The sequence below is a fragment of the Pleuronectes platessa genome, chromosome 12, assembly GCF_947347685.1.
Source record: "Pleuronectes platessa chromosome 12, fPlePla1.1, whole genome shotgun sequence".
Classification (NCBI taxonomy): domain Eukaryota; kingdom Metazoa; phylum Chordata; class Actinopteri; order Pleuronectiformes; family Pleuronectidae; genus Pleuronectes; species Pleuronectes platessa.
The window spans coordinates 1,577,858-1,594,671 of NC_070637.1; the positions used below are offsets into that span (position 1 = coordinate 1,577,858).

Below are 16,814 nucleotides of genomic sequence, written 5' to 3' on the forward strand. Positions count from 1 at the left end.
AAAAAAATTTGGTTCAGTAAAAATGTCATACCAGCCCTGATCCACAATAAACTACCCGCATCTATCGCTTTATAATTTCTTTTTGAAATACATTTTGCCAAACAAACTAACATTTGATAAATGTATCCAAATTGTAGATCATCTTACCTGAAAAAATATTTTGTTGGTTTTAAAATTTTTCATTTATTTTCCATGGTATAGGACAATCAAAAATATCCTCCCACCATTTATAGGTATCATATGGAAAATGCGATACATTTTTGCTTATTTTATAACCTTTTTTCTTTTTGTCCATCTTGCTGGCATACTTACAATTTGATTATCCCACTATTATTCATCCTGCTTACAGTCTCTTCCTAAAGAAGCAGTCAATTAATTGTATGAGTTAAAGGGGACATATTATGAAAATTCCACTTTTGTAGTGCTTCTACACGTTAATTTGGGTATATGGCATGTCTACTGTCCCAAAAACTCTGGAAAAAAACAACTCCCGCGATTTGTTGTGGTTCCTCTATGTCACAAACGATACGCTAGAGTGCGTCGAATGGGATTACGACCGAAATAGTGTGGAAGGATGCTGCTGCTGCGCCAGCTCAAGCTCCAACTGCGGGGCTGCGCTGGGAAGCTGGGGCTCGCAGCCAGGCTTCGACTCACCTGACTCTGGTTCAAAACGAAATGGTTGCAAGATCGTATCTTCGTCTCCAGTAGCCATATTTCTACAGAGGTAATGGATAGCAAAAAATCTGGGCGCTTGTATCTCATGAAGGGGGGGGGGGGCACTCAAAACAGGTCAATCTGAGGAGGGCTGTTTTATTACAGGGTAAAAGGGTGCTGTTTTAAATGATCCTTTTGGTATTTTGACCAAAATATGTTATAGACATTTCATTAAGACCCCAAGGAACCATATCAACTGTGGTAAAATGGGCATAATATGTCCCCTTTAAGGTAACAGATCAGTTCCAGTGCATTGGTCATACGGCACAAATTTTCCATTTTCTTTCACAATATAATTAAAAAGACACCATAGAAAAATACATCAAATTATTCACATCGCGTTTATAAGCCAGCTTATAAACGCGATGTGAATAATTATATTGTGAAAGAAAATGGAAAATTTGTGCCGTATGACCAATGCACTGGAACTGATCTGTTTGTGAAAGAAATGTTGTATAATCTTTTTGAAACACGAAATGTGTAATGTCATTGTCAATGTCAATTTTATTTATATAGCACATTTGAAACAACTTGGTTGACCAAAGTTTTTCACAAAGTAAAAGGTGCAACAAGAAAATATCAACATGCAATACATCTAAATACCAATGGTAAAAATAGAATAAAATAATGCTGGGATAAAAATGCCTCAACTCGGGAAGAAGGCCAAAGAGAAGAGAGGTGCTCCACAAGTTTAGTGCGGCTACTGCAAAGGCTCGATCACCTCTGGTTATGTGCCTTGTTTTAGGTAAGTCCAGGAGAAGCTGAGTGGCTGACCTCAGCTCTCTAACTTTAGTTTTAATATGAAGGAGTTCAGCTAGGTAAGGCGGTGCAGTCCATTAATTTAAAGTTAACAATAACATTTTAAATTGATCCTGTGACTAACAGTTGAGGGAGCACAACACAGGTGTTATATGGTCCCTCTTTTTCTTTCATGTCAGGAGGCGAGCAGCAGCGCCCCAGCAGATGGGGCACAGATGTTGAATAGACGATTGGTCTAAGCCCACATACAGAAAATAATAGTAATCACGACGAGAACTTATGAAGGCATGGATAGCCCTCTCTAGATCTTAAAGTGGATCATAGGCCTTTATCTTAGATAGATCTCAAATGAAAAAATGGACTCCTGCACATATTCCTGTACTGAATGAAGCAATTCAGAGGTGAGGTCAATGTAATCTGCATTGATTTACGGCAACTCTCTGTCTCCCTATCCCAACTCTCTCTTCCACATTTAAGGGGAGCAATTAGCTAACTTAGTGCCAATCACACCACCCATACGTCATAATTATAATTGAAACTAAAGACTTTAACTGTAAAATGTTAACATAATTATGAGGTGTATTTCTATACCTATTTATAATTGCTTAAAATAAATGAGATATATGGTGTTTTACTGGAAAAAAGTTAGTTGGACTTGCCAAAATTGCGTATTTGACCCCTAATTTCAGCTACACCATTAAGTCGACCTGGCTCATTTATGTTAAAGCTCATGGCAAGTTGAGCTACAGCATAAGACTGTAATAATAATAAACATAGCTACATCAAGGGCCCACCATGGGGATTCAAACCCAGCACCTTTGTATCTTCAGGGATCATCACTTAAGGCCGGCGCATGCTTCTGCAACTGCGGCTTTACACGCAATTTATGTCGACAATCTCGTTTTAATTTATGGTTCTCCAAGGGTTGCACGTGTTGCCAAGCAATTCACCGCCAGAACACTAGGCGGAGTAATGTTTTTTGTCGAAGACGACCTTAGAGACGCCTTCTTTGTGGGTGGCAGTCGTTTTCGACTGTTTATTTACATCACCACTGCTGCTCCTCATAGCCTTTTTCTGGCGGACAAATTTGTCCCATATCTTCCGTAATACAAGTGGTCATACTTTCGTATCTCTTCTGCCAAACGGTCTTCTATGTGTTACATATTCGTTCTTCTAACGCAGGGTTCACACCGGAAGCGGAAGCGACGCCGAAGCGCCGCGCCACGCTAATCCTTAGCACGGCGGTAATGCAGCGCTAATAATATCACCGGTTGACCCAGTAGTATAAAAGCATATACTTACTTGTTGCTCCAACATTCACTGCAACAGCGTCCCAACATTTGTCTTTTTTGGTGTTGTCTTTATACAACATGTGCTGAGGATCATACAACTCACTGTACTTCTCCACTTCAATTATTAATTTAATGTCATCCATCATCAAGAATTTCACCGCTGTTTTCTCTGTTCAATGTCGGGTGTCAAGGGTAAATTTTGTATGCTCCACTCAAGTGGAGAATACATATTCACCCCCCTTTCTCTTTTTATCTTAATGACTGCTTGTGTGTCTGTAGCGGATGGGCAGAGGGGGACGTTTAATAATGTCATTGCTAAAATTGGTAAAATTAAAACTCCAGGACAACAGAAGTGGAATACAAAGTATGGGATTCATATTTGATAATTTATATAATATAAAATATGTTATCAATATCGTTTAAAATAATTTGTCAGTGTGTTTCCTGGTGCAATACGCTCGCGGCGAGCGTAAATAATAGACTCGACACCGAAACGATCGCTTCACGGCGCTAGGCACCCTTGGCACGCCGCTTTAGAGTCCGGTGTGAACAATACAAAGGTTTAACAGGGGGGTGGATAGGAGCCAGCTGGCTTTTTAGGCTTGGCTTGGCGCTGCGCTTCCGCGTCGCTTCCGCGTCCGGTGTGAACCTGGCGTAAATCTTCTGTGGTTTCTGCCGGTATAATGAAATAGAACATTCTGTGCATGCAGGTTTCTGTGGACTCACCTCACAACTAATTCTAGATATGTCTGTCAGTATTTGGAACACATATCGCAAGAACTGTTCATTTTATTTCAGCCCATTTATGAAAATAATTTCCACCTGTGTTTGTTTTCAGGATTTACATATAGGCCTATGTGGTCACATCTAATAACAAATACAATTTATTTTCCTGCTTTGTCTCTTTTTATCCCTCTCTCCCCCACCAGGTTGGAGTGTGTCTGCAGTCTGGGCTCAGAGTTTCGCCGTGGGGCTGGTGTGTTAGATATGGTGTTTGAGTCTCCATCCCAGCTCCTTACTTGTGGCTATGATACCTTTATTCGACTATGGGACCTCCGACTCAGCCCACGGTAGATTTTTTTTGTATCTATTGATTTATCATGTTTGCATGCCAAAGTACATTTTCAAAGCCAGGAGCAATATTTGAAAAGAGAAGATCTAGCTGGCCAATTAAGGTATCCCTGACATCCCAATCTCTAGCAATGCTTTCCAACTGTTCCTGAGTAATCCTTAGGCTTTCCCTGGGCAGTTGGAATAAGTATTCTCTCTATCCTGTTCCGTCTCTGCCCAAATCTATCTATATATCTCTAAAGGCCCAAGAGGCATCAAAACTGCATACCCTACCACTTAAAGTGTCCCCTGTAGACACAAAGGAGCAGTGGTTCTACTCCAAGCTCCCTCTGGTTGTCTGAACTCCCTATCTCTATGGTTGATCCCAGCCAACTGACAAAGAAAACTAATTTTGCCCACTTGTAGTCGCAACCTTTTTCTTTCGGTCACTACCCAGGGCTTGTGACCAGAGATGAGGGTTGGAATATTGATCAACTGGTAAATCAAAAACAATGCCTTGCAGCTTAGCTCCTTCCTCACCACAACAGGCCTGCATAACTGCGGAGGCTTCACTCACTTACCAGCCCATTTGGCGTTTCATCTTCCCTTACTTGTGAAAAAGACCTGCACACACTTAAACTCCCTCTTTGGGGCAGAAAATCCCACCCAACCTGGAAAGAGAAATTCTTTATTTTCCGGCAGAAAACCATGGCTTTGAACTTGGAGGTGCTGACTCTCATTTTGACCTCTTCATACTTAGCCGAAAACTGCCCCAGTGCATATTGAAGGACACTGACTGAGGAAGTACCACATTATCTGTAAAAAGCAGTGATTAATTATGGAATTCCCAAGCTGAATGCTTTCCTCTACATGGCTGCACTCCCACCAGGGCGCTTCTCAGCTACCTCAGTGATCTCTCCCAGGGATTTGGGCAAGTCTTCAGACTGCCTTATTCACAAAGAACATGTTGGATGGGTTCAGGAGCTCCTCAAAATGCTCTTTACACTGTTCTACGATGTCCACAGTCTGTGTGAGTAGTTCCCCTCCCAAAATGTATGCAGTTGGGCCAACCTATTGCTTCTGCAATGGGGGCTCTGAACATGGCCCACTTGGATTCCTTTTCCCCAACTGGATAGACAGGATTCTCAGCCAGGTTTTCAGTGTCTCTCCGGCAGCTTTCCCCGCCATTTGAACCGAATCCCCACCAGGTGATGATCAGTTGACAGCTCTGCTCCTCTATTCACCCGAGTGCCCAGAACTTATGACCGCAGATCTGATGATATAGCCAAAAAGTCAATCATAGATTGTTGGCCTAAGGCACTACTTTTCAAAGTATGGGTCCCGACCCCCAGGGAGTCACAGAAACGGTAAGGGAAAAGGGGGGACAATGTGACAATACAATTTTTCTTTATTAATTATTGTGGCAGTGGTGCATGCCATGGGGCTCTCCATCACACAGCCAGAGATGGAATGATTGCTCTTGAACATATTTATTAAACACCACACACACGTGCACAAACAAATAAACTTAAATCACACACAAAGTCACTAACTTTTCAGCCGAGTCCAGCTTCTCTCAGGTCTCTAGTCTCTGAGGCGCCGCGAGGCAACGAAAACACTGCCTTTTAAGTGTGAGGACCAATCAGCTAACAGCTCTCACCTGCGCTGATTGATCCTCTGTGGTGCAGGTGAGGGTTCTCTCCCAGACCCCTCACCTCCACATACCCCCATCATAAATTTCAGGCCTGACCTACTCCCCCCCCCCCCCCCCTTTCCCCACGGACCAGGAGAGGAAGCCAGCCCACCCACCGAGGCTCTCCAGAGGTCGACAGATGGGCTTCGTCGTCCGTAGCATCTCTCTGGAGGCCGGGCAGGTGGGCAACGCTGCCCTGGCGCCCTGGCTACCGGACCAAGGCCAGTTGGGCCGGCAGGCGTTGGCCTCTCCGCCGACGAGGGACACGGTGCAGGGGCTGCAGGGGCTGCGGGTGTCAGCCTCTCTGCCGACCAGGGAACAGGGGCTACAGGGGACGCTGGCTTCGGCCTCTCCGCCGGCCAGGGAACAGGGGCTGCAGGGGACGCTGGCTTCGGCCTCTCCGCCGGCCAGGGAACAGGGTCTGCAGGGGACGCTGGCCTCGGCCTCTCTGGCGGCCAGGGAACAGGGGCTGCAGGGGACGCTGGCTTCGGCCTCTCCGCCGGCCAGGGAACAGGGGCTGCAGGGGACGCTGGCTTCGGCCTCTCCGCCGGCCAGGGAACAGGGTCTGCAGGGGACGCTGGCTTTGGCCTCTCTGGCGGCCAGGGAACAGGGGCTGCAGGGGACGCTGGCTTAGGCCTCTCCGTCGGCCAGGGAACAGGGGCTGCAGGGGACCTTGGCGTCGGCCTCTCCGGCAAAGGGGGGACACGGGACAGGGGCTGCAGGTGTCACTGCCCTCCTGGGTGCCGGAACAGGGGGCGTGAGGACAGGAACCGAAGGAGTTCTGCCCTCAACCCGCCTCAGCGCTGCACGAGGGAGCGGAATCTGCGGCATGCCTGCGGCTGGCTTCTCCGGAGCGGGGCGGGGACGCAGAATCGGAGCCCCGCTCTCAGTCACCTCCATCGCCTCATGCTGATGCCAAATCGATGCCACGCTCACGGTGTGGCAGGCTCGACACTCCGCCAGCATCACCTCCTGTGCTACACGCGAAATTGGGGACACGCTCACCTGCTCCTTCGGCGCGATGTGGCAGGCTGGAGGAGGAGCGGGTCCCGCCTGGCCCAACTGACACCCCGCCAGCATTGCCTCCCTCTCCACCTGGCTCAGGATCGCCTCAAGCTCCCGTCTGTAGGCCGCTCCCTCCTCCCGGTACGCGGCACCACGTTCTTCATCCTCCGCACCAGCTCCCACTCCGCCTGCTGGTCCGTGTCTCTGGCTGTGTAGAGCCCCACGTTTGGCTCCAGTGTGGCAGTGGTTTATGCCACGGGGCTCTCCAACAAACAGTCAGTGACTGATATGCTCTTGCACATATTTATTAAACACCACACACACGTGCACATACAAATAAACTTAAAACACACACAAAGTCACTCGCTGACTCTAAGCCTATTGCTTACTTTTATACCATCACATTAAGGTAAAACTACTGTCAAACAATAGGTTGTGGATTGAGTCAAACAGAGGACAAAAGGCAGATGCAAGATATTCGAGGAGCACCACATCCCATAAGTGAGGATGAAATTTTTCCAGAAGAGAAGCAGGGGAAACAGTCACTGTATTGGCTGCAATGTCAGCTTTTGCTTCTGCTCGAAAAATGTTGTATTCTCAATACTTGTATCTGAAGTGAAAAAACACGGTGCTTCCATAATGTATCAGTCATGCACAGTCCCAAAAACATATCGGTTGTTATACAGTAAATGGTGTCAGAATAAGCTATAGCTAGTATGCAGGCTTAAGTTAAAGCAAAGACCCCGGTTGTTAAGCAGAGCATTGGGGGGTAGGGTGTGTGTGTGTGTATTTATTGCCAAGAAGGTTACGAGGACTTTGCTGTGGTGTTTGTGTAATTATAAATATAGAAAATAGGAAATTAAAAAAGCTATTTGAAAAAAAACTATTAGCAAAATAAAAAATACTATTAGAGGAGGACTAGTTCAAAATGTACAGTTATTGTAATTTTTAAAGGATCAAAGTGTTACAGTCCCAGGCAGGGACATCGGTGCAGTTTAGTTAAAGGGTCCTGGACCTTATTGATAGGGCCAGCAGCAGTCCATGTCCTGTTGGGAGGGTCGGCCACAATCTTACCTGCACGCCTCAGAGTCCTGTTGACTAGGGCAAGCTGCAGCTGATCACCTTCTCGGCCGAGCGAATAATGCGCTGAAGTCTGGCAGTCTTTGGCAGCAGCACCAGCATATGATACGGTGATGGATAAGGATGACAGACTTAATTATGACAGTGTAGAAGATCACCATCAAATGCTTTGGCAGGTCAAATTTCCTCAGCTGTTGCATGAAGTACATCCTCTGCTGGGCTTTTTTTGTTAAGGAGCCGATGTTCAGCTCCCACTTTAGGTCCTGGGTGATGGAGGTGCCCATCTAGCGCAATGACTCCATGGTTTACTCTGAAGAGTCACACAGGGTGATGGGGGCAGGCTGGAATTAGCTCTTCCTGAAGTCTACAGTCATCATTGTTTTGAGAGCGTTTAGCTCCAAGTCGTTTTCACAGTTCTTGGTTATGCTGCTGTAATAGGTTGAAAATGCCATGCATTTAGTTTTTTGTTTAACAGATACCCCCCTTATTTTTGAAAGACAACTGAACCATTTTCACAGTTTGTCATGACAGTTGTGCTCCACGACAGTGGGTGGCGCTGTGGTGCAGCGGTGGATCTGAGGGGCGTCTGTATGCACGGGCTCAGGTAGTGCGCATCTCATATTAAATCTGAGTTTGTTCTGAGCAAGACATGTAACTAGTCTCCCTTCTTAAATTCCACAGATTTATGTATCTTTTGGTTACACAGAGCTCCCTAGCCTGTGTAACCCTTGCTGCTGGTCCAGATTTCCCCTAGGTCTGGTGCCGGTAACACTGCTCTAGGTCTATAATGTCGGGGGACACGACACATGGAGCTTCTCCTTCCTCTTCTCCCTCCTTATCACATCAAATAAATGAATATCTCATCAAAACATGTTACTGACTTGACTTCTTCCCCGGAGTCCCTTTGCCTGATCGTCTGCGGTCACATCGTTGATTATGATGGAAGGTCACGAATCAGAGATCGTGATCCTAATGGTGGATACTGTATCGTGCTGGCCGATCGTGATAATAATGACAGATTCTGTATCGTGTTGGCATCTGATTGTGGATAGTGGAGGTGGCAGCTGATGGTGGATCCTGATGGCATCAGTGGATCATGATTGTTGACCATGGTGGCATCCGATCGTAATGGTGGATCCTGGTCGTGGTGGCTGCTGACCATGAACTATGATTAAAACAAGACATTACAACAATTAAACGTGGCATCTATTGCACTTCTGTCCGTCCTGGGAGAGGGATCCCTCACATGTGGCTCTCTCTCAGGTTTCTATGTTCTTTTTACCCTGTTAAAAGTTTTTTTGTCATTTTTCCTTACTCTTGTTGAGGGTTAAGTGAATATTTAATGAAGAATCATTGAATAACACTAACTTTATTTCCCTTTAATAAATCCTTTTGTAATTGAAGTATTTGTTTTCTGTGATTACTTGTGCATACAGTGCCTTGCATAAGTATTCACCCCCCTTGGACTTTTTCCCATTATGTACTGTTACTAACTGGAATTCAAATAGACTTAAATGAACTTTTTCCCGTTTGATCAACAAAACATGCATGGTACTTTGGAGGTGCAAAATACATTTTATTGTGACACAAACAATAATGAGAACAAAAAAGTTGACATCTGTTGGGTGCATAAGTATTCACCCCCCTGTGTCAATACTTGGTAGAACCCCCTTTCGCTGCAATTACAGCTGCAAGTCTTTTGGGGTATGTCTCTACCAGCTTTGCACATCTAGAGATGGAAAGGTTTGTCCATTCTTCTTGGCAAAAAAGATGAAGCTCAGTCAGATTGGATGGAGACCGTCTGTGAACCGCAATCTTCAAGTCTTGCCATAGATTCTCTATTGGATTGAGGTCTGGGCTTTGACTGGGCCATTTTAAGACATTAACATTCTTTAATCCAAACCATTCCTTTGTAGCTCTGGCTGTATGTTTAGGGTCATTGTCCTGCTGGAAGATGAACCTCCGCCCCAGTCTCAAGTCTTTTGCAGACTGCATCAGATTTTCTTCAAGGATTTCCCTGTATTTGGCTCCATCCATCTTTCCCTCTATTCTGACCAGTTTCCCTGTACCTGCTGAAGAGAAGCATCCCCACAGCATGATGCTACCACCACCATGTTTCACTGTTGGGATGGTGTGCTCAGGGTGATGGGCAGTGTTGGGTTTTCGCCACACATAGCGTTTTGCATTGAGGCCAAAAAGTTAAATTTTGGTCTCATCTGACCAGAGCACCTTCTTCCACATGTTTGCTGTGTCTCCCACATGGCTTCTGGCAAACTCCAAACGGGATTTTTTATGGATCCCTTTCAACAATGGCTTTCTTCTTGCCACTCTTCCATAAAGGCCAGATTTGTGGAGTAGACGACTAATAGTTGTCCTGTGGACAGATTCTCCCACCTCAGCTGTGGATCTCTGCAACTCCTCCAGAGTAACCATGGGCCTCCTGGTTGCTTCTCTGATTAATTTTCTCCTTGTCCGACTCTTCAATTTGGGTGGACGGCCTCCTCTTGGTAGGTTTGCGGTTGTGCCATATTCTTTCCATTTTCTTATGATGGATTTTATGGTGCTCAGAGAGATGTTCAAAGCTCTGGATATTTTGTTATAACCTAACCCTGCTTCATATTTCTCCACAACTTTATCCCTGACCTGTTTGGTGAGCTCCTTGGTCTTCATGATGCTGTTTGTTCAGTAATGATCTCCAACAAACTCTGAGTCCGTCACAGAACAGGTGTATTTATACTGAGATTAAATTGCAGACAGGTGGACCCTATTTACTAATTATGTGACTTGCAAATGTGACTTGTGAATGCAATTGGTCGCACCAGATCTTTGTTAGGGGTTTCACAGTAAAGGGGGTGAATACCCAACACTTTTCATATTTTTATTTGTAAATAATTGTGAAATCCATGTATTATTTCCCCCCACTTCCAAATGATGCACTATTTTGTGTTGGTCCATTACATAAACTCACGATGAAATAAATTTGAATCTGTGGTTATACCATGACAAAATGTAGAAAAGTCCAAAGGGGGTGAATACTTATGCCACTGTATGTATATGAATACAGCTGGATTACTTTAGCCTGTGCTCGAACTTAAAACCCTTCATTGTTTATTATATAATCATTCATATTAAATATGATATCAACCCTTTAAAGATTGACTTGTTGGTCCCTGTAAACAGGGTGGTGCCCCGCAACGATAAGTAATAATTATAGATTATATTATTCTTAATTGATAATTTTATTGTTGTCATTAATTATTTAACTATTCTTAATTGATAACCATATCATTTCTAAATTAATTATTTTACTATTCTTAATTAATAGCTTTATAATTTTTTATTATTTTAAATAAATAATTTTTATTTTAATAATCATATTTCATGATTATTAATAATTAGCCAACGTCAAATCTACTACTACTATTGCACAACAATGGTGTTGCCTGAGAATCTCGTGAGCTTGATGGACTGGTGACTGGAGGTGAAGCTGCTTGTGTACAGGTAATAGAGCAGAGGAGAAAGAACGCAACCTTGCTGAGCTGGTGTGACTTTTGGATAGGGGCGACATCGTGGGGGATGGTGTCGGGTTTGTCCGAATGTCTTTCAAAACGACTGTAGAACTTGTTCAGCTGGTTGGCCAGGCACAGGTCATTAATGGAGTGGGGGGCTGAAGGTTTGTAGTTTGTGAACTGTCTGAGCCCTTTACAGACAGAAGCAGAGTCATTAGCTTAGAATTGGTGTGCATCTCTCGCGGCCCTGCTGAACTTGTACGTGGACTCTTTAAACCTGTCTAAACCTCCTAAAAGTATTTTCCTTCGCCAACCTAATTGTCTGAGTTTGGCGTTGAACCAGGGATTGGCGTTGTTGTAACCCACCCTGGTACGTGATGGGATACAGCAGTCCTTACAGAAACTGATGAAGTATGAAGTCACAGCGTCTGTGTATTCATTCAGACAGTTGGTAGCAGACATGAAGACATCCCATTAAGTACAGTCCAAACACACTTGAAAGTCCTCTATATTCTCCCTGGTCCACTTCTTAGATGTCCTCACAACAGGTTTTACGAGCTTTATTTATGCCTGTATCGGGAATCAGGTGGACCATGATGTGGTCAGAGTGCAATGCGGGGGGCAACGTGGTAGGCTTCACTGTCTGAAGTGTAAAAGAGATCCAAAGTGTTCTCCTGCCTGGTCTGAAATTTAGTAAACTGTTTGTATTTGGAGAGTTCATGGCTGAGGTTTCCTTCGTTAAAATCGCACAGGACACTTACCAAGAACTCTGGGTATTGTCGTTGCGTGGTCGTTTATCCTAAATATGAGAAGACCGACATGGTTTGGTTCAATCAAGTATTTATTTAGAAAGCAATGAAAGGGTATAAACAGCTTAAACAATGGGCATCCAACACTATACCCGGCACTCTAGCAGTAATGGACAGTCTCGAGTCGCATCAGAACGCATTAAACAGCAGGCGTCTGTTTATCTTATAACAGTAGGTAGTCCATCCTCTTGGGATTGTAATAAGGAAGTGACAAGGAGCCACTCCCAGTCACGCTCCTCTGATAGTTGCTAGGCAAAATGTTCTCTTCATGACAGCCTTGACACAGCTGACATATTGTAGGCCATTGGTGTTGACAATTGAAGTAAAGAATATTATGTACCTGCTACATCGGCTGTACGTTCTGTTTGTGTAAACATTAGGATCATCGAAACCAAAACAACAATGTCACTCTGTCCGACCTCCAGAACCTGGGACAGCTGCTTGAACTCTGTGTGAAGTTGAATGAATCTAAGGGAATTATGCTTTAATGTAAAAGTTAAGTATGAGAACAAGTTAAAGTACAGTGTATAGTATGTCACAGATTTCACAGTCTCACAACAGGCAGCAGCTCTTAGCAGACCTTTTATATATGTTAGGTGTGAAACTAAACAACAATGAGAGGCACACACATTCTAATTTCAAGATTAAACACTAGAAAGGGAAAGTTTATTATTAATCATTGTGTGAAGGCCATTTATCTGGCCCAAACTGTTCATGCGCCCACCTCCGAACTTTATTGCAAAGAGTTCAGTCAGACACAGACTAGCTTCTTGGCCGATACCGATACTGATGTTTAAAACAACATTCTAGCCAATAGCCGATACTGATATTTGTTTATTTTGTTTTTGGTGTTATTCATTCACCCTTTTGTGCCAGGCAAATAATTAAATAATTATTTAAAAAGCACAATTTAAAATTATTTCAGCCCTTTATCACTCTTATCTTTTAATGAGCACAAATTCAATCAGATTTATTAAACAATCTTTAGTTTAACTTAACTTTATTTAAAGGAGACATATTATGCCCATTTTACCACAAATTGATATGGTTCCTTGGGGTCTTAATGAAATGTCTGTAACATATTTTGGTCAAAATACCACAAGGTTCATTTAAAACCACACCCTTTTTACCCTGTCTAAAACAGCCCTCCTCAGATTGAGCTGTTTTTGAGGACTGGGTTTATGCTCATGTGTTGTTATGACTTATGTTCAGTTAAGACACCGTGTTAAAGGAGTATTGAGATGTCCTGAGGGTCAGTGAACAGGTCGGAGTGGGGCATGTGACAGTTCTAGACCAATGGGGTGGGGTTGTGTGGGATGACACGTTCTCATTGGCTGGGTTGTTGGGGGTCGGGGGTGAATGAGGAAGGAAGTGTCGAAGATGGTTGTTGATGAAAGAAGTGTTTGAGAAGGAACAAGGAGTGTGACATGTTCGTGTTGACTTTAATGAAGTTACAATTAAGAGAAGTTCCGTGTCGTCTGTGAGGCGGGGACGTTACAATACTAATGAACATCGGCCAATGCCATCGTTGAAAGTCAAGTTTATTACCGATGCGCCGATTGCAGTAAACGAGGCGAATATCGGCCTGCTACCGATGCACGGCCGATACATCGGTGCACCACTGATATAAATGTATATATATATATATATATATATATATATATATATACATACATATCATGTTATGTTTGGAAGGGTGAGGTGAGGGGTATCTACCTACAACATGATGCAACTCCACCCCATATTTTACTCCTTTCTGGGTTTTAATTGGAGGTATTGGTAGCCCTAAGATGATATATCAGTGGTTTAAAGCTGAAAAAACTGCTGCAATGTATATTTTCATGTCCTCTCTTCTGCCCCTCTCTGGAGCTGCAGACACAGAACAAGCTGTTTTCGACTGCCTCTTGAGCCCCTCCTCTGATTGGCTGACTGAACTTTGAGTGACACGCGACCAGGCCTATCACCAGTCTCATTCTGCCGCATTTGACGATCTCTGGCTGTAAACACAGCTGAAATCAAGCTATAGAAGACCAGCCCCATATTTACAGTCAGTTAAAACAGGATGTTTCTGAATAGTAAGTTACAACATCATTATGTTGTTTTAGCAGAACAGTCGGCCAATGTAGGAGTATCGTCGCTAGTTACAGTACGTTAGCCTGGATGCCAGACGAACTTAGCCCCGCCCACAACATTTGAGGTCAGGAAGTTCGGTCTGGAGTCGCTCCGTTGGGAAGAAATTATGCCCGAACAGAAACTGTTCGGACCAATCAGATTGTCAGGGCGGGCTTTATACGATGATGGACAGATGATCAACAGTAACGTAATCAACCGTGTCATCAAAGTGCGCTTGGGTTGATTTTGTTTTCAACAAACATGCCTGCCGCTGGAGAGCTGAGATGTGTAGATGCTGTCATTGAGTCTGTTTTAGAAGACATCGACAGCGCATTCATTTTGAAAGAGGAACAGAGAACGCGGAGGCGACGCCAAAGCGCCGCGCCGTGCTAATCCATATCGCGCCGGCGCTTGGCTGTTCACACCAGACACTGAAGCGACGCTGAACCACCGGGCAGCGCTAATAATATCACACGTTGATCCAGTAGTATTCAAGCATATACTTACTTGTTGCTCCAAAATTAAGCAACAGCATCCCAACATTTGTCTTTTTTTGTGTTGTCTTTATACAACATGTTCCGAGGATCATACAACTCACTGTACTTCTCCACTTCAATTATTAATTTAATGTCATCCATGTTGACGAACTTCTCCGCTCTTTGCTCCGTTAAATGTCGAGTTTCGAGGGTAAATTACGTATTCTCCTCTCAAGCCTATGTGGAGAATATGTAGCCCCCCTCTCTCTCTCTTTTTATCTTTATGACTTCTTGTGTGGCTTTAGTGGATGGGCAGAGGGGGACATTTAATAATGTCATTGGTAAAATTAAAACTCCAGTACAACAGAAGGGGAATTCAAAGTATGGGATGCATATTTGATAATTTATATCATATAAAATATGTCATCAATATCGTTTAAAATCATTTTTCAGTGTGTTTCCTGGCGCGATACACTCGCATCAAGCGCAAAAAATAGACTCGACGCCGATACGATCGCTGCACGGCGCTAGGCAGCCTTGGTGCAGCGCGGCGCTTCAGCCTCCGTTGTGACCCGCACAAAGGTTTAACATGGGAGTGGATGGGAGCCAGCTATTATTTAAGGCTTGGCACTGCGCTTAAGCGTCGCTTTGGCGTCGCTTCAGCGTCCGGTGTGAACCCGGCGTTAATAAATAACTCACAATGCGTCGCTTAACATACGTCACATACTACATTGCTCTGATTGGTTGTAGGTCAATCCAATTGAGACAACAGGCATTTTTTTTTCTGGTTCGGTTGAAACACGCCCCATAATCACAGCCCAATGGAGCGGTATCAGAGAATGTGAGTTTCAGAAACGAGAAATGTCTATGTTACTCCGTAGTGAGCACAGCGACACGTCACTGAAAATGTCCGCAAGGTGACTGTTTTCATACTTTGAGGGTACCTACTGACCCCTTCAAGTCTCTATGGATAGTAAAAGCCCAGAGCATTTTTTTTTACACAATATGGGGACTTTAAGAAAAAGGAGAATTTGTCATATGTATTTTCTGCCCATTAATTTTCCCTAAAGTTTTCGATTCAGACAGATTGCGAGAGGCTTCTTTATTTGTTGGAATCATAGGAATTTGAATCGTCTCCTACACACACAACACGGTAAATTGGTTCAGTTGTTACACAGTCATTTAATTATTTTAGAGTAGTTACTAACATCTTCGTGATTGGGGATTTATTATTGATACAATTATGATATGTACAAGTTGTTATTGTCATTATAACAACCAGTCTGATTTATTAAATACAATGTGCACAACTGTTCCTGATTCCTCTTCACATTTCTTTTTTTCTGTTAGAATATCCCTTGTATGTTGAACTGTACATATATTATGTTATGTTTTATTTTACAAACTGTTTGTTTATAATATGTATAATGAAATATTTCATGTAAGTGGTCTGTTTTTATATGGCACATTGCCAGCCACTTAAATTGATTTAGAGTAAAATGTTTACACACACACATTAATCCTACTGCACAACAAATTTGAAATTACCTGAATACCCGCAAATCTTGCTTCGACCTCTGATCATCTCAAGATGTTTGTGAACTCTCCAATCTTTCCCAACAGGAAGTGTGTGATGGAGTGGGAGGAGCCTCATGACAGCACTCTGTACTGCATCCAGACCGATGGAAATTACATGATAGCCAGTGGCTCCTCGTACTATGGTGTTGTACGACTGTGGGACAAAAGGCAATCTGCATGCCTACAGGTACACAAAATTCAGATTGAAATAAATGTCAATGGTATGTACTTTGTGAATAAGTACAGTTTCTCATGTAGCAAACTTTTGTCTAGTTCTTTCAGCTGAGCTCAGAGTCAGGCAGCAGCCCGGTGTACTGTTTAAGATTCAGCAGCACACATCTGTATGCAGCACTGGCCACTTCCCTGCACTCACTGGACTTTCAAAAGAGCCCAATCTGCATAAGATGATTGACAAAGACAAATACAGATTGAACTATCTGTTCAATGAAGCCATTTTCACAATAAAGTTTGTTACATTTTGAAAGGAACTGATTGAGCGTTGTCAGTTTTGTCTACTGTTTTTGAATTTAGAACAACCAACGTGTTTGTAAAGGGAATTGCAATGATGAAGAGCTCCATAAGATTTTTCGAACGAATTAATTGCCCGGAGAATGGCCTTCTAATGAAACTTGTGTATTCATACTTTATAATAATCTAAATTGGTACAACATGACTGTCGAAATCAGAGGAAAAGGACTGTGTTATTACGTGACCTGCTGTTATGCCCCTGAGCTGGT

General features: G+C 43.6%; 1 protein-coding gene across 2 annotated transcripts in view; it reads left to right on the forward strand.

Moving 5' to 3' along the window:
- The window catches only part of fbxw4 (F-box and WD repeat domain containing 4), a 72,923-nt gene extending 56,401 nt beyond the window's left edge, over positions 1-16,522 (forward strand). The window contains exons 7-9 of one of the 2 annotated variants that reach the window (XM_053436327.1): positions 3,695-3,835; positions 16,123-16,264; positions 16,351-16,522. In XM_053436327.1, the coding sequence (XP_053292302.1) occupies positions 3,695-3,835; positions 16,123-16,264; positions 16,351-16,485 (418 nt within the window). In that variant the 3' untranslated portion in view covers positions 16,486-16,522. The remainder of the gene's footprint in view (positions 1-3,694; positions 3,836-16,122; positions 16,265-16,350) is intronic. The other variant, XM_053436328.1, reaches the window with a different exon arrangement.
- The last annotated feature ends 292 nt before the right edge of the window (positions 16,523-16,814 follow it).